Raw genomic sequence first — 18,117 nt, 5'->3', positions numbered from 1 at the left:
TTAGAATCTATATAGTTATGTGGTTATAATCGCTGTCACACTCAAGAGAGGTGTGCATGTTCAGGTTTACCTGGTGGAAAAATTATTTGAAAAGATTATATGAAAAGTGCAAGGTCGCGTCAACCAGCGTCCAGCAAGTACCCTTGACGATCAATGGTGCTTGCAGCTTTAATTTGTATTGTACTTTATGCAAATGCGATGTTCACTGAATCAGCAGAACAAGTCTGAATTGAATAATTACTACTCTTACAGAAAAATTATGAGTGAGATGAGGAAATTAAGTTTAAACAATTTTTATTGAATACTGCCACTGAGGTGACTTGAGAGGTCAAGTCCTGCACCACAAGGAGGTCACCTCCTGCTCCACCGGTCTCCTTCCCTCTATGATGAAGGGTGGAGACCTGGATGTGAGGCAGGACTGGAGCTATCTGTTGGATTCATTTTAGACGGAAACAGAAAACTCCTCTTTTTTACCCCTGAAGATGTAAAGCACAATGCAGAGTTTTTTTTAAAGGATGGGAGCTGGATCACCCGGACAAAACCCATTCCTCTCACCCCAATAGTCAACACACAAACTGAAGCACAGGTCCAGGGAATCAAACCATTGCCTTCGAGCTGTGTGTCAACCAATGAAGTTGAGTCAGGACTCGACACAGAGCTGTGTATGGAGGAGGTCACCTCGTTATGGGGCAGGACTCGGCTTTAATGAAACTGCTTTCCAGGTAAGCTGAGACAGATAAGATATGTTTGTTCTCAACCAATAAAATAATGCCAGTCAAAAAGAAATTTAAGGTGTGTGGCTAGAAATCCAAACACACTTCTTGGAATGTTAACCCCTCTGCCATCTCTCCATCCCTACCCACCCCTCTCTCTACTTTTTAAGGTGTTTGTCGAGTTCAACAGAATCGCCAGTAAGAATCTTGAGGGAGACTTCTTTGAGGCTCTGGACCAGTACACCCCGCGTTCATCGAAATTTTCAAAACAAAAAAGGGAACTGTTGGCCGGAAACTCAGTGAGCTGATGCAGCACATGAGCTGGATGGTAAGTAGGTTCACTTTGCTTTTGATCTGTATAATAGTTTATCAATCAAGTTCTAAATGAGATGATCCAGACCAACCTGTTCTATTTTCTGTCTGACCTGTGCTTGTGCCAAATAACTCTGTTAACTGGTCTTTTCTCTCTCTGTATCATTAAACACCAGACGTGACAGTACTTCGCTCTGTTGTCCTCAAAGGCATTCCGATTTTACTTGGTGACAACTCCTGTGATTTCTTCAAGACATGCTCTGTAAGTACTTGCACATAAGTAAAAGTTTGGTGTGCATTAATATAAAACTATACCTGTGCTGACAGAAGATGTAATTCTATCTGCACAATATACAACATACATTTTGTACTCCACAGCCAATATGAGAGGTATTTAAATAGCCTGTACATAAAAATGTACATTAATTAATTTTAAATCTAAGGAGCAGAAGTCTAGGTTGAAAGGTCGGTGTCACTGTTCAATAATATATGGACCTTGTGGACCATAGCTTCAGTTTAACCATACCAATTTTTTTTGTTTGACAATCCATGTGAACACATATTTAAAACCATATTATCTAGCAAATGCTTTCAACACTAAAAATTAATGTTTTAGAAAAGCATACATTGGTCGCTATACTGAAGAATGTGTGTGTTTGTGTGTGTGTGTGTGTGTGTGTGTGTGTGTGTGTGTGTGTGTGTGTGTGTGTGTGTGTGTGTGTGTGTGTGTGTGTGTGTAGGATAGAGCAAGAGACGAGGCCCTAGAATGCATCACTGTTGGTGTGCTCAAGTGCCCAAGTTCAGTGGACCTCCAGCCCATCTCCACTGCCATCATTCTGGAGGGAGGTATCGTCATGGATCGTATTAAAAACTTGCCTCAGGCAGTTTGTCTGTTGTTTGGGCTTACATATGCTTTGCATTTTGGATTACTCAAAATGCATGGCAAATACACTCAAATTCCTTCAGACTGTGATGCTTGGACTGGGAAAGAAAAACCTCCCACCAAAACTGTTAACTTTGAAGAACAGTCTCCTGGATTAGACTAGTAAAGAGCCATCAGCTGTCAACAATTTGAAAGTTATAATAATGTTCTCATGTTCTCAGATAAAGTTTGATGCTTTCATGCAACTGAGCTGGCTTGTTTACGATCTCAATATAAAAAAAATAATCCATTCAAGTCTGTACCATGTTATGCTGGTATGCTAATGGTGGAAATAGTGCCACGTTGTGTTACAAAGAATTGTTGTAGCAAGGTGGACCTGTTTATATTTGTGTTTTGGGAGAACTTTAATGTAGTACAAATACAAACCCCAAGGAGTGATTTTTTCTTTAACTTTGTTTAAACCTTGGACTGATGCTCGCTTTGGGACACAAAAGCATTTGTTGTACTTTCAGTTTTGATCAGAAATGCAATAATTTTCATGCACTGAAGTCCTGTAGTTATCAGGTGTTTACCTGTTTAATATTGTAAGACTGTTACATGCATAGAATTAGTTCACAAAAATGTGGGTTTATTTTTGACTCGTCCTTGTCATGGTACACAGTCCAATCAAACCACACGTTTGTTGTTTAGCTGCTGTTTTGTATTTGAATGTACAAGAAAGTGATACTTGGTAACAGAACACTTGAGGCTGAATAATAGATTTAATGCACATTGTTATTACAATAGCCTAACATAGATCACACTATGAGCAATTTTACAATTAGATTTAAAAATAAATTTAATATAACAAGAGGATGGACAACAGTAATTGTATTGATTATTGTAAGGTTATTACATGAGTAATACAACTTTTATATTGGGAAAATTGGAATTAAAAGTAATAACAATATCAAATGTTTATTGTTCAGCCTAGATCTGTCAATGATACAATTATTTATTTATTTGAATAAATGTTGTAATGCAGGTGAACCACCCAATGAGTGTTCTTTTAAAGTATATCTTTGTGGTGTTTTTGCCTTTATTAGGTAACAACAGCTAGAGAGAGAGAGAGATAGAGAGAGAGAGACACTTAACACTAAGCATGGTTATTAAGTTACATGAACTTAATTTTATTTATTTAGTATTACTACTTAATTTAGTACTGCACACTTAAAATAATCAAGCTTTTCTAACTCACTAATCTTAAGGTTGCTTAATGTTTTTGAGGCAACGAGTTTGCATACTTTTTTTAAGTAAGGACAACTAATTATATTTTACAGTGCAGGGGGGTCCACCTCCATCAACAGCCGGAGGACAGATGAGAGAACCGGGAAGTGACCTTCTTCTGCTCTCTCTGCACAAACACACCTTTTATTTCTGTGTTTATTTATATTGACAGCAAGTCTGGTTTCTGGTCAAATCTTTACTCATACAAACCTTTAACCAAGATGGTTTTGGTTGCATTTTGTGTGCAGACATTCATGCTGCAACAGCCAACTATACTGACAAAACTTGCATCGGTCATAATAGGTTTATAATATGGTAAACATTGATTTTTTTAAAGCTTCAAACTGCAGGATCTCTTAATACTCACATCAGTTACTGTAATGTAACGTTTAACTCAGCCTTCCGTACATTGAAAGGCCTTAAATTGCTTAAATTTGCTTAATTAAGACTCTAGTTTCTAAAATAAATCAACCATTGATATGCTAAAAACCCAGTTTTTTTTCACCGCAGTCCAACAGCATGAAACCAACACCATAAAACCTGACTGAAAATATCCATTTATGTGTGTTTTTTCTCTCCTTGCAGGCATGAATGATTTCAGCTACCTGCACACCAACTGCTTTCATGTGACGGTGGAGTTGTCCCGTGATAAATTCTTTCACGTCAGCGAGGGAAAAAAAGCATAATATAGTATGTCAGAATAATTGTTATAAAAAAAGTCATAGTATGGTATTGGAGTGTTTTTTAAGCTTAGTTTGTCACATTTGGACATGCACATCTATGTAAAATAAATTGTTTATTTTTAAATTACAATGCATGAAATATGATAATTAATAAGTGATATTATTATGAAAGATTTGTAATTGTATGCATATTAAGTTTATTTTTATTACTGATTAATGTGTGAATGGAGTTTAAAACGACGTTTGCATAGTGCATGTGGATGCCAGGGTACTGTTTTATTAGAAGGAAGTGTAGTTCTCTTGTTCGCCGGAGGTGGCGGCGCTGAACATTGACTTTTGAGATGATAGAATCTACCCTTTTCTAGAGAAGAAGAAGAATAGCGCCGCCCCTGAAGCTGCAGGCGAATGAATGAGTAAAAAGGCACGAAAATGTGTGAAATAATAGAACTAACCAATGGATGGACCTTATGTAGCTATGTGAACGTCTGGGATAAACTAACACGAGAGACTGGAAGGGGCTTCTCCTGAAGGACAGAGGCGGCAGCTAACTGGGGAACAGACTGTGAATCTGTGAGCAAGAGAGGGCCTCAAGCGAGAATGCATACGCTGTTTTTGTGATGAACCTTTTATTAAATACTTTTTAATTATACCTCATCGCATTCCGGACTATTACTTCCCATGATCAACCGGGATTTAAAGAATATTTTTCAGTATGTAATGAAAAGGTATCGGGAAAGGTCAAGGTATATTATGTCGTAAAAACACCCTAGTATATGTAGCATGGCATAAAGAAAATGGCTGATGAAAAAGTCCTAGTATGTCAAAAAAAGTAATAGCATATTATGTCATTAGTGCCATAAAAAAGGCATAGTATAGGTTGTAATATGTTTTATATAATGGCAGAGTAAAGTTAGACAGTTATAGTAAAGTATGTCATAAAAATTTAGTGACAAAGTCATAACAACGTAATATTATAGTACATCAATAAAAACAGTAATTGAAATCATAGTTTTTAATGAAAAAGTGTCATAAAAAAACGTCATTACTATATTTTGTAAAATCATAGTCATAGTACAAGTCAGAACAGATATTATAGGATGCCATGAAGAAGTCGTAGAAGTGTTGAAGATAATATGAGAATCACAATGAAGTTCCCTTTGGGCTCAGAACCCATCTTCACTGGATTCAGGTCACTTTTTCTTTGTTTATTGATTTTATCAAAGAACAAACAGCTGGATCGTGCTCCTCTTCTCATGCACCCACATTTATATTACAGCGTAAAAAAATTAAAAAATGAAGGACTAAAAACGTTCACGTTTTATAGACGGCAGCAAAATGAAGCGTTATTCTCTGCATCGATTTAGAGAATCTCAACCTCGTCAGAACTCCAGAGAATGAACACGTTCGGAGAGGAAACATGAACTGACACTTATTATTTATTACATAATTAACATTTGACTTTACCGTGTAGGTGTCTTCCCCTCGTCTCCTGGTCCCATTGCTGCTGCCATACTCTGACGATATTTTTCTTGGTGATGCTCTTCCCCCCTTTGGATAGCTTAATATCTACTTGTACTTGGTTTGCCTTTAATGCTTGCTTAGCTAGTTTGTCCACTTTCTCATTTCCTCTGATACCGACATGAGCCGGTACCCATATAAATACAATTTCAGTGCCTCGTTCTACCACTTTTGAGTGCAAAGACATTATTTTATAGATCAAATCTGGCCGAGTAATGGACCTACTCGCCTTCATACTATCGAGTCCAGACATGGAGTCACTACAGATAAGAACTTTGCCTGGCTCGCACTGTTCCACCCACTCTAACGCCAAAACAATTGCATACAACTCAACTGTGTACACAGCCAGACAATTCGATGTGCGTTTAAATACTTCAACATTTTGACTAGGGACTGCAACAGCCGCTCCTGTACGGTCTGTATCTGGGTTTTTTGATCCATCTGTAAAAACATGCACATGTTCTGCGTATTTTTCATATGCGTATTCATAGAACTCGTTCTCTAGGTCAGCGTTCTTTCGTTTTACTTTAACTTGTAGCAACTCCATGTCCACCTCTAGTTCTTTATGTAACCATACAGGAGTTATTGGCCAAACGACAGTAGTGATAAACTCTATGTCAGAGACTCCCAAGCATCTTGCTGCTGCTTCTCCTATCCAGCCAAAACTAGTCTTTGGTACCGTTTGCCTTTCCCAACAAGCTTCTAGTACTTTTTTTGTTGGATGATTGTCTTCATGACCTCTCAGATTTACCCAATAATTTACTAACAGTTGTTTCCTGCGAAGACATAATGGCATTTCTCCTGTTTCTACTTGGATGGTGCACATGTTCCCCCATAATTCCACTTGTTTTATCCCTTCTTGTAGTTTCCGTACAATATGTTCCAAGTTTCTACCTTTTTTCCATAAGGCCCCATCATCTGCAAATAGCGACCTTCCCATATCTGGTGAGACTGCACCAAAGATGTATTTTATTTCTATGGAAAATAATATAGGACTAACCACATTCCCTTGTGGTGTCCCATTTTCCACCTCATATCTCCTTGACCTTTCAGTTCCGACTTTTACCTGGATAGTTCTTTTATTTAAAAAGTCCCTTACCCAATTAAACAGTTTCCCCTAATTCCCATTGAATGCATTTTTATCAAGAGACCTTCCCTCCATAGAATGTCTTAAGCCTTTTCTACATCAAAAAACACTGCTGCCACAGTTTCCTTATTAAACAGTGGCTTTCTTATCTCATCTTCTAGACATAAAATTGAATCTACGGTTCCCCTACCTTTCCTAAATCCACTCTGGCACCCTACAAGTAACTGTTGTTTCTCTACAAAATACATTAAGCAGGTATACATACAGGCATCTATATAAATGTTTATTCTTTTAATCAAACTATTGTCTCATTCATTTGTGTCATTTAAGGTTTACTGTATGCTTTGTATTCTCATTGATAGTTTAAATACTACATTTACTCACTTTTTACTGTTTACACCCAGATTTCACTAAATGTTTGCTCATGGAAATTTGGTTTAAAGTCATGGAAAAGTCATGGAAACCCATTGGTCAACATGTGTATGAACCCTGATGATGGAAAGCACATTTCTTTCCTGCACATGAGCTCAACCCCCCGTTCTGTGACTGCAGCTGACAAATACAAGAAGACGGAGACCCTGACCATAAAGGACAAGACAACACCCACAGCATCGCCAAGAAGACGGCGAGGCTCAGCCAGCACATCAAACACGGGACTGGAATCGTGCCGAAGGTACGAGGAAGTTAAATGAAGTCATAACTGACACTTAATTGATAAAGGATTTAATATAAAATCTTAATAAAATAGGCTTCTTTGAACATTAAATTCCCAAGCAGCCACACTGACCCAAAAGTATTATAAATAAAGACGATAAAGGCCAGATCTTCCAGGTGATGGGGACGGTGGTGGCGGGCCGGGATCTGGACCTGAATCTGTCCTGAAGCGAGCTGGTGGCCATCATCAGCGAGGCGGACACCCGCGGAGACAAGCGGAGATGGCTGGTCGACGCAGGAGGTAAGAACCAGTTAAAACATTATTTATTCATGTTTCTGTTCTACATCAATCTTTGTTGCTCATGTCAAGTTCTCACTTGGTGTTAATTAGAGTTTAAAGTAGCAAAAAAACAAGTAATGACCGATGGTGCAGATCAAATATTCCAATTCAGGAGCAGAGTTTCTTAAATGCAACTATTTGGCGCCTTCTTGTGGATGTTGAGTGTTACTGCAACTAACCAGATATCCACAGGTACAGTTAGGCCCAATCTCAATGTTGTTTACTAATGTTTACTTGTGTTAATAAGTGACTACATTCACAATATATTTTTTTTCAAGGTGACAATATGTCAGTGTTAAGCTGTTTTTAACAAGTCCATGCTTTTCTGTGCAGTGTGCATCATTTTGTTGGATTTCTGTTCTTGTAACTGTTGGGGGGAAACTGATTTCCTCTTGATATATATATGATGTTGTTATATGATGATGTTTTATGGCCTGTGACTCCTGGGTGAACTTTACCCGAATTATGACTCCAGTGTGAACTTTCCCTTACACAAAGCAAGTTCAGTTTAGGAGTCGTGTGATCTGCTATCACTATATATATGTATGTTTAATACATACATATATGTATATCATATCAATACATATATATGTATGTGTATATCATGTACATATCAATACATATATGTTTGTTACGGACTGAAGACAATAAACATCATTGTTGTTCTTATGGCTTAAAACATATCTATGGGATGACTTAAGTGCACTCTTGCACTTAAGGTTCACGATAAGTGCAAGACATCATGAGGGCTTATGTGACTGTATTTTATGTATATAAGGGAGACTGTCCGCTTGTTCGGGGATCAGACGTGGATATACAATTAGTAAAGTAACACGTTGTATCTCTGGCTCTCAACCTTCTTTGTAAAGAATAAATGGCCTGATTAATGATTTTACGACCGGTGTCAAGTAACAACTTTTCTAACAGTAACATTACAATAGACATTATTATAAGCGTTTCCTTTTTATTTTATTTTCCAAAAGATAATGGTCCCTCACATCTTTAAGCTGCCCTGTGCTGGTCAACACTGAAATGCATCACACCTCTGCAATTCGTTCAGCGTAGAAAACATTTATATGGACATAATTTACGTGTGCTTTTCATCCAATTATGATACATTAAATGCATATATTCTATTTCACTCCATTTATTTTTCTAATTTGTTTTAATATATGTATTCTAAATCTTCTATACCTGCATCCAGCATCAGCCTCGTCCTGCAAATCTACTGGCCCCAACAACACCTTACTTTCATCAGGCAGCACCAGATGTGTCTAACTGAGGTGTATTCAATATGTTAAACTTGTACTGACCTTATTCCTATTCAGGAAGATGACATCACTGATGATTATCATCGCAAGAAACTGAGAATGCACATTACAGACATCCAAAGAAATAATGTGCACAGATATATACATATTTGTCTTTTATTTGATTCATAATACAGAGAAGAAAGTGAGTTAGCTGTTAGCTCAGAGACAGAATGAACAATGTTCAGTCGAGAGTTTGGGGATTAAGTGCTTGGTAGACTCCAGCGTACTGGGAGGAATTGTGAATACTGGACTCTGGCTCAGCATCTAAAGACTGCAGCCTCACTGCAGCCTGAGTAGAGGCAATATCTGCATTTTCCTCACAGTATTCAGGCTGTAAATAAATAAGAATTGTCGTTAAGAATGGTTTTATCTGAGCAGTAAACTCATTGCATGAAACGTAAGAGATGAACATTTAAATCCAAATTAAAGCTAGTTAACGAGAAAATGGTCACTCACCTCCCCCTTGTTCTGACCTTCTGAAACAAACAAGCAACAGGATTCATTAAAACACATGTGAAAGCTCTTTTTTGGTTTCAGATCACACAATGAATGAAAGCCGTTTGTGTGTGCATGTGTGCGTGTCACCTCACCTGCGTTACTCCACAAGTGTCTGTATAGTATAAGAGGTATGATGGCACACACTAGAAGAGCCAGGCTCACCGAGACTATGATGACCACTGTGGTGTCTGCAAAAGTCAGACATATGTTTGTGACGATACAGTTTACTCTACAACAACAGGTCATCCAAATAAAATGACAAAATAGTCCTTGATATTTATATTCTAAACAGTTTTGATTCATTTTCAGTAGTTTTTTTGAAAAATAAATCAAAGTTCTTCAATTGAACGTGCAATGGATTTGTTTCCAGTTGTGGATTTTTTTTTTAAATTGCCCCTTACTCAGAACTAAACATATATAGTCACTTTTCACTAAACTGCAATGATAACTCTGCCTCTTCTACAAATAGAAATGTGATTCATTTCCACGCCACACATTTGCTTCCCGGCAGTATATCTCAAAATCATCAACACTCAAATTTAAGATTGCACCATCAGGTAATACATTTAAAACAGCCCTCTATTGTCACTCACAGTGAAGGTCAATCATTTTTTTAATTTAATTTTTATTTTGCAGGGACAATGCACACTAATCAACAGTACAACTGTAAGTGAGCCAGAGTTAGCCAGAGAGGTTAATTTTCATCTGATGTCCCTGACCAGATTTGTTCCATGGCAGCCTGAAATTACAAAGTTTCAATAACATAATGCAACTAAGATTCGTCGATAGACAGACAGTAACGTATAGACAAAACCAATTCACATCAAAGCAAAAAGTGTACCTTTTATGCACATATAAAACACTGGAGGCACATAACATACATCAACACTAAACAAGACAAATGCACATGTACACAGAATAAGCAGGCAGAACAGACAGTACATTAATGATTGCACACCTGATTGGCAATAAGCCATTCCTTAAGGCTATGTTTGAATGTTTTGTACATATCTTGTGTGCATATGTGCGATGGAAGAGCCACGAGTTGCAGATTTGCTGAAAGACCTCTTGAAGCAAATCTAGTAAACATCCAAGTAAAGTAACAATAAGTAAAACACATTTGGTGGTGGGGATCGGGCCTTTAAGTTATTTTCCAAACTGAGCCATTATTCATTACAACTAATAATTATTATGTGTTGCTGTTTTGAAGCTTGCTAGAAGAGAACAACTGCTGACTTTGGCTCTAAATACCTTTGAGGTAGGTTGTTGCCGTCTGGTTGGTCTTGTCCTCTGCAGCAGGCAGGTTTGATGCTGCTGGTGAGGGTCCAGTGCCAGATGCCAAGCTGCCTCGGGGCAGAGATTCTGCTCCAGTCTGAATGGGGGTGGTGGCGGGAGCAGATCCGAGAGGAACAGTGGACGCTTTGGAATAAAAGGAACAACTTGAGTGGCCATTCATTTTTGTGCTCATGTGACATTACTGAATCACAAGATACGCTATTTTCATGATCCGATTTGAGGTCCTGGGACAGGGATGTTGAATGTGTACAGATTGTAAAACCCTCCGAGTCAAATTTGTAATTTTTTATTTTGGGCTATACAAAATAAGCTGAATTGAACTATGTTTTTGGACTTTTCACACAAAGCCAGACCAGGCTGCCAGCTTCATGCATTGTGGCTGGTTTTATCCTGAAGACAGACCTTTGGTTTCAAAATCCTGACAACATGACTCAATAATCTTGAATTAACCTGCAGTCAACACTTTGAGATTAGTTTAAATAATTAAGTTTAAATCCTAAATAGAAGATATTATATTCTTATATGATATTTTTATCCCAAAACGTCCCATTTCCTGCAGGAACTTGAATGCATCGAGCCATAAACTCACCATCTATAACAATGAGAGTGACCTCCTGGTGCCACACATGAAGAGTTCCCTCCACTCCGCACTGATACGTCCCTGCATCTGTCCTCTTCAGCCTCTTTATGGTCACGCTGAAGGCTCCGTCTCCTCCATTGACCTCCATGCTGTATCTCCCTTGCCGTGTGACGTCCATCCTCTCGCTCGCAGCTTGAATGAGAATGTTTTCTTTGGAGCAGACGCTTCTGCAGAAGTACATGTTGTGACGCTCGGAGCTGTTGTTTGCAGTCCAGCTTCCAGAACAGTGGATGGAGACCTCTGCTCCAACATGGCCGCTCACCTCCAGTACTGCCGAAGCCTCTGCACACACAACTGCAGCATAAAGCAAGTGCATGGTTACACCTGTTGACCACAGCATATACTGAAATTAATGTTGAAATGTGGATGAATTGGTTGACAGGGAAGAACATTCAAATGAATTCACACATTACTACTGTACCTCTGCTTGCAAATTAATTATGTGTTTCTGTGAAGTGATGCTCACAGTACAAATCGTATTTCCTGTGTGCACACTGTTTATTCTTTTTGATTGATTTTAATTGTGGCGTTCCACTTTTGGAATCACCTAATATTCTTGACTCAATTTTACCTAATTTATGTGCAATGAGAAGTTTATACGAGAGATCAATCCCACAATTATGTGCCTTTGTTTGTTTTTCAAATTGTCTCAATGTGTTTTTTTTTTAATTGTTTTTTGGCATTTTGTCTTGATTAAGGAGTAGAGATACAGACAGGAAATGCAGGGAGAGAAGAGGATGACATGAAACAAGCTCCAGCCGGAGTCGACCAAGAACGTTTCAATGTTTTAGTTGGGCGACAACTCTCCGTGAAGGCTCATACAAATACTACAAAGATGACAGCCACTAACATACTACGCAAAGAAAAGGCTTTAAGTCAATACATTCTGAAACAACATCATAGCCTACTTCTATAGTTCAATAGACAATATATGTATAATGTCAATAAAACAGTTGCTGGTGACAAACACCACAATTAAAAAGACACATTTTAATATTCAGTGCAGCTCATCAAGAAAAATTACACTTACACAAAGTTATTTAGCTAACTACCTATTTAGAGGTCTAAGATTTCCTCTCCTTCACATCTAACTTAATAATAGATTCATAATGTAAATTTGACAAATAAAGCCTGTCTATGAATGTTAATAAAAAAAGATACACCTAAACTTACCAGAGAAGCAGCAAAACATGACGACGAGAAGAATCCTCATTCTTTATCCAGGTTAAAAACTAAGTAATTGAAAAGTTTAGTCCAGCGGTGTTGGGAGAAATGCAGCAGTCTGCTTAAAATTGATCATCTAGTACAATGCCATGCAACTTGAGTGCCTTGAAGATCCAGGAAAGATACAAAGCTGTGATTGTGCAGCTGAGTTGCACCTCTCTAGTAGTCTTTTCTTATATATATATTTCTTCTTTTATATAAGTGTATTGTTCTCTTGCAGCTGCTCCGTGTGCCTCAGCGCATCCACAGCACATGAAGCTGGAAGGCACCAAACTCAACAAGCTCCACATCTATTGACTGTGTCATGGGGCTCAGAGCCGGAGGGCAATTTCAGAAAATCAGGCTTATTTTCCGAAAATGTTGTTATACACAGCATGATCGAGTTTGCTCTCAGCTGCCATGGAAACATATCACTCCTGCGGGGCTAGAATTTAGCTTGACCTCATATACCAGACACCGTTTTGTCCTCAGGGACTGTTCAATAATCATTCGCATGAGGAGGGGGACTGGATTTCATATTCTGTTTTAATCAAAAAGCAAGGTTCCCCCTCTGCATTATTAACACTTAATTATATTCTTACAATACTGTATTACACAAACTCTGTGAACAAACGTAAAGGCCATGTGTGTGGGTATTTTTTTGGGGTAAGTGGGCTTTGATTCATTATTTTTCTTTATTTTCTATTTTTCTTTATTTTTATTACTTGTATTTCCTCTTATTTTGAACTTTGCGTTGTCTGTTTGCTTTACTTTCCTGTTATTTTCTTCCTTACTATTGTAAACAGATCAACACATACACAAACAAAATGAAAATACTTGTTCTCTGACCCCTGTACATCATATTGTGCATACATAAAGTATATTTAATAAGTTTAGGGGAAGGTTTCTCTGTGCTCACCTTCAAGCCAGTTGACAGCGCGAGCGCCACACTTTCTCTTTCTGGCAGAGATTCAGACGATAAAGCGATACCATTCTCACAGACTGTTGCTTCGCATTAAGACTGAAAGCAGCTAGCAGGGCTCTGTTCAAAGATTTAAATAACCGGCCTTTGAGGAGCCTTAAAGCTCACCCAATTAACACGATATCTTGTTTCTTTAGTTTGGATATGAGAGAGGCCTTTATCTTGTGTTGTTTGATGTTTTGAGACATCGCAAATAGTCTGGAAGTCAATCACGGCCTATTAGGCACAAGTTTAATGTGTTGTTATGGTTAATCTTTCCAGCACCAGATTAATTTCTTCTTTCATAAAGATGCTTGAAAATTCAGTCCAACAATAAGTACTGCCTGTTGTTGCAACATCTGTTACCAAACACATTTTATTTCAATGTAAATGTCAAAGAAATCTTCTCCATCATAAGTTTATAAACAATTTAATCTTTACGTTGCAACTTTACACAACTTTCTCCCTTTTTTTTTTAGAGGTATTCTTTAATACCAACAAAACAGAATATATGCACATACATTTTTTACAATATAATACAGTAGAATGTGTACTTATTTCCATCAAAATATAATCTTATTCAGTATCAAACAGCAAACAACATTGGTCATATTTACATTTTTCATCTGTTTCACAAGTCTGTCCTTTATGGTCTCGTGTGATTTATAAGGCCCCATGAATGTCAATGCGATGACATTTGTTGGCAGCTTAGTGTCAATTCTTCAGTCCTGGATGTCCGTTGGTCTTGTTTAAGATCGCGGGAGGACCTGAGCGATGGTGTCCCGGGCACTCTGGCTGAGCCGTTCTGGGAACTTGACCTCATACTCCACTAATAGGTCACCTCGACGATCAGGGCGTTTTGGATAAGGCAGCCCCTCGCCGTTGATGCGCCTCTTCATCCCCGGCTGCACGATGTCCGTTGTGGTCACGGTCACCGTTCTGCCGTCCAGTGTGGGTGCGTTGATCGTACAGCCACACAAGGCCTGTTGAGACAGAAAGGAAAACAACAGAGAGAGAAAAAGAGCATGAATTAAGATCATGGATAGGAACTTTAATCTACTCATAATTTTCAGCTGATTACAATTGTTTGATTTGTCTTCAGGCACTTTTACAAAGTGTTTTAAGAACAATACTCGACTAAATCGTTCTTAGTTATATGGAATCTTAACTTACATCTCTGAGCGAAATGGTTGCAGTGTAAACGATGTTCGAGCCGTCGCGTTTGAATTTCTGATGCGTCTTGTCCTTCAAGACAAAGACCACGTCCGCTGGGATGTTTGTGGGCGTCTGGTCCCCCTCTTTGGGAAACGTGATCTTTGTGCCCTCTTTCCAACCTTTCTTTATCTGCACCTCCAGGATCTTATCCTCCGTCTTTAACGTTCGCCCATCGGGGTTCACCCTTTTACGAGAGATCTTCATTTTCTTTAAGCAACCCGACAGAACTTCCTCCAAGGTCACATGGAGATCGTAAACCACGGGGGGGTCTTGGTGCTTCTTCACAACACTACTGTGAGGGCCCATTCCTCCCATACCAGAGCTGAAGGAGCGAGGGAACCCTCCCATCCCCCCTCCTCCCATCCCCGCTCCCCCCATCCCGAAGTGAGCAAAAGGGTCGTTGGTGTCCATCTCCTCATCCATGCCTCCATTGCGGCCACCAAAGAACTGTTCGAAGGGGTTACGTCCACCGAAGAACTCTGAGAAAATGACATGAGGGTCGCCCTGGAAACTGTAGCTGAAGTTACCAGGACAACCACCACCACCACCACCTGTGGGGCCTCCGCCTTTCAGACCTGAGTGAGAAAAACAAAAAAAGAGTGAGATCACAACCAAAATAATGCAACACTCATTATTACATTACATTTAGCTGACACTTATCCAAAGCGACTTACAATAAATGCATTCAACCATGAGTACAAACAGAATCAAGAAAGTACAATTTCTTTAAGAAGGCCAAACTACAACGTGCTATAAGTAAGTGCTACTTTCTTTATTCAAGGTATGACATGTTTTAAGTTATAAACTACAATATCTCACTGACATTAAGGGAGTTTTGTTTTTTGTTTGCAGAAATTGCTCATTAGATAGTCATAATTATTTCTCTGTTTTTATCGGCAAACATGCCACAAACTGAAAGACTGACAACACCGGCAGCAGAGTTTACTGTGAGGTGCGCTGCAAATTCATCTACATCAATTAGATCTTTCCCCCATTAGCCGGAGAGTCAACCACTTATCATTCCAGACAAAACACTGGATATTTACAGGTATTTGTGTGCGTGAATACCGATTGTTGCCCAATATAAGAACAAGTGGGTGCACACACACAGACATTAAACGTACACAAAAACCAACGGACCCAGAACCTTTATAATGACCTTATTATCTCTATTCTTAAATTATGATCTCAAGATCAATACTCTAACGCAGTTTGTGGGACTTTGCCAAATCCGGGTTTCTTACATTCATCTACGAGCCCACGTCATTCCTAAAGTTACCATGGTTACTAAACAGGTAAAAACAATAAAGATAAAGTATTTCTGTCACACTGACCCACCTCTCTAGTTTCCATGCACCAGAATCAACACTGACAACACCATTCAAGCATCCATACAGGCGCACTGTGCGCGTGCTAAACCCCGCCCCCTCCTGACGTCATACAGCAACCTCCTTCAGGCTCTGCTCCTGAACTCACGCTTACATATCTTCAGCTACACTTCGTCAGTTCTTGTGGAAACATGAAATGTGGATCTCCTGCGGGCAGAGCGACGCCTTTCTTCCTTGGCTCAGAAACAAGGCTTTACTGAGGGACAGGGCGCCATTACACGATGAAACAGAGGATAACTGCGTGGTGACACTGTCACCATGTTGACATCCGCTTCGTGCAAATAACTGCGTTGTCAAATGAATCGTGAAATTCGAATGAATTCTTACCTTCTTCTCCAAAACGATCGTAAATGTCCTTTTTCTTCTCGTCGCTCAAAACGTCGTAAGCCTCGGCGATTTCTTTGAATTTGTCCTCTGCTCCCGGGGACTTGTTTTTGTCGGGATGAAAGCGCAGCGCCTGTTTACGATACGCTTTCTTTATGTCGTCCTCGGACGCTCCTCTCTTGATTCCCAAAATGTCGTAGTAGTCTTTCCCCATTTTGACCATCTAGTGGCTTGTTCAGTAAACGTGACAGCTGTGTATGAACTCCGGCAGCACGTCCTCAGTCCTCTGGATCTACTCAGGCAGCTGCGCCTCGAGTATTTTCTTTATAAACCGCGTGGAAACTTCCAGAGTTTTCCATAAACAGCTCGAACAAGCTCAGCTGTGACAGTTAAGCCAGGACACGCCCACCAGGACGGCACGTCACGCTGCCTTCAGGGGCTGTCGGAAATTATCATGCGCAGTAACATACCACGCCTTATCAGTCTCCCAAAACTCGCTTGCCTATTTAGGGCTCGATGACTATGAACATTGGTGGAATAAGTTTCCAGATCTTTACTTCCGTAAAAGTACCAATTCTACAGTGTGAAAATATTCCAATACAAGTAAACGTCCTTCAGTCAAAATTCTACCTGAGTAAACGCACTTATTATCAACCAACATGTAGCTACTTGTTTTGGCCCTCTGCCTGATAAATAATTTGAATAAGACATTAATAGATTGTTGATACTGTTGTAGTTGGTGGAGTTTGAGCTAGTTGTGACTGGTTTATACCGCTCATAGTTTCACTATGTGCAACGTTTAGAGTGAAAATCACTTTTGGGACTGCCCCGCCCTTCATAAAGAGTTACAAGATCAAAGTTCAATATTCAATATTGGTGGCACTTTACCTTATCTTACCTGCTCACAACGTCATATCTGATGGAATTACAAACAGCAGTGTACGTATGACATTACAGTGCTCTGTCGGCCTATATACAGCCTTTGAGTCCCTGTTTGTGCATTTCTAGATATTTCAACAGTTGTGAGAAGTTGGATACTTGTATTGCATGCGCTGATCTAATTAATGCAACCCGTCAGACATAATATCACCAAGTTAAGACTCAGGAGATAACACTTCAACCGCTCAGAATGTGTAATGAGTTCAGATGCGTTAAAACCGGTTTTATTGGACAAAATTCCCATTGATTTGCTTCATTTCCTGAAAACAAAAAGTTACAACAGTACGAGTAGCACTTGAAGGCAGCATTTCAGATTAAAGTATAACGCACGTAGACTACATGCATCAGCTCTTACACACAGATGTCACTTTTAGATGTGTTGGGGCAGGTGAAAATGTGCTGTCATTATCAGTGTTCACATAAAAAAAATAGTGCAGCTCAGTCTCTGTGTGACGAGTGAAGCAAAACAGGCTTTTCAGGCAGGAGAGAGGCGTTGCCAGTTGCCAATTTTCTTTGCCACCATTAAAACTTCTAGAGTCCCACAGAAACTACAGTAGCTTTTTAAAGGTGTAGCTCACACAATATTCTTTTGGAAAAGACATACTTCCTAATTATGCTCTTTGCTTTTGTATATGTTAGGGTATCAATGCAACATATTAACTGATGCATGTCCCTGTATGCAGGTGTATTGGACACCAAGACTTGAGACAATTATGACACAAGAATATGATTTTGGGTCAGTGTGTCTGACTAATACAAGCATGCCATAGCTTGACAGTTTAAAATAACTGTTGCCTTTGGTTTGAGATTACAAGTAACAACATGGCAAACTGTATTTGTGTAAGGACATTTATTACAGAAGGAAAACACAATCTACATATACA

General features: G+C 39.1%; 1 protein-coding gene across 1 annotated transcript; it reads right to left on the bottom strand.

Annotated features, from left to right (window-relative positions):
* Positions 1-13,781: 13,781 nt before the first annotated feature.
* Positions 13,782-16,565, bottom strand: LOC306738496 (dnaJ homolog subfamily B member 1-like). The gene is made up of 3 exons (XM_079220354.1): positions 16,298-16,565; positions 14,541-15,157; positions 13,782-14,350 (listed from the first exon to the last, which is right to left on the bottom strand). Exons 1-3 carry the CDS (start codon positions 16,515-16,517, stop codon positions 14,117-14,119), a joined length of 1,071 nt encoding a protein of 356 aa, XP_079076480.1. The 5' UTR covers positions 16,518-16,565; the 3' UTR covers positions 13,782-14,116.
* Positions 16,566-18,117: the final 1,552 nt, after the last annotated feature.

The sequence above is a fragment of the Taurulus bubalis genome, assembly GCF_910589615.1.
Source record: "Taurulus bubalis genome assembly, chromosome: 6".
Taxonomy (NCBI): domain Eukaryota; kingdom Metazoa; phylum Chordata; class Actinopteri; order Perciformes; family Cottidae; genus Taurulus; species Taurulus bubalis.
Note: the sequence above shows the minus strand (reverse complement) of the source record. Positions and strands in the feature narration are given on the sequence as shown.

Excerpts from the sequence above, each read along its gene's own strand:
- LOC306738496 (XM_079220354.1), bottom strand. The coding sequence starts at position 16,517 with ATGGTCAAAATGGGGAAAGACTACTACGACATTTTGGGAATCAAGAGA. Across the intron at positions 15,158-16,297 it reads CGATCGTTTTGGAGAAGAAG|GTCTGAAAGGCGGAGGCCCC; the intron begins GTAAGAATTCAT and ends TTTCTCACTCAG. Across the intron at positions 14,351-14,540 it reads CAACCATTTCGCTCAGAGAT|GCCTTGTGTGGCTGTACGAT; the intron begins GTAAGTTAAGAT and ends CTGTCTCAACAG.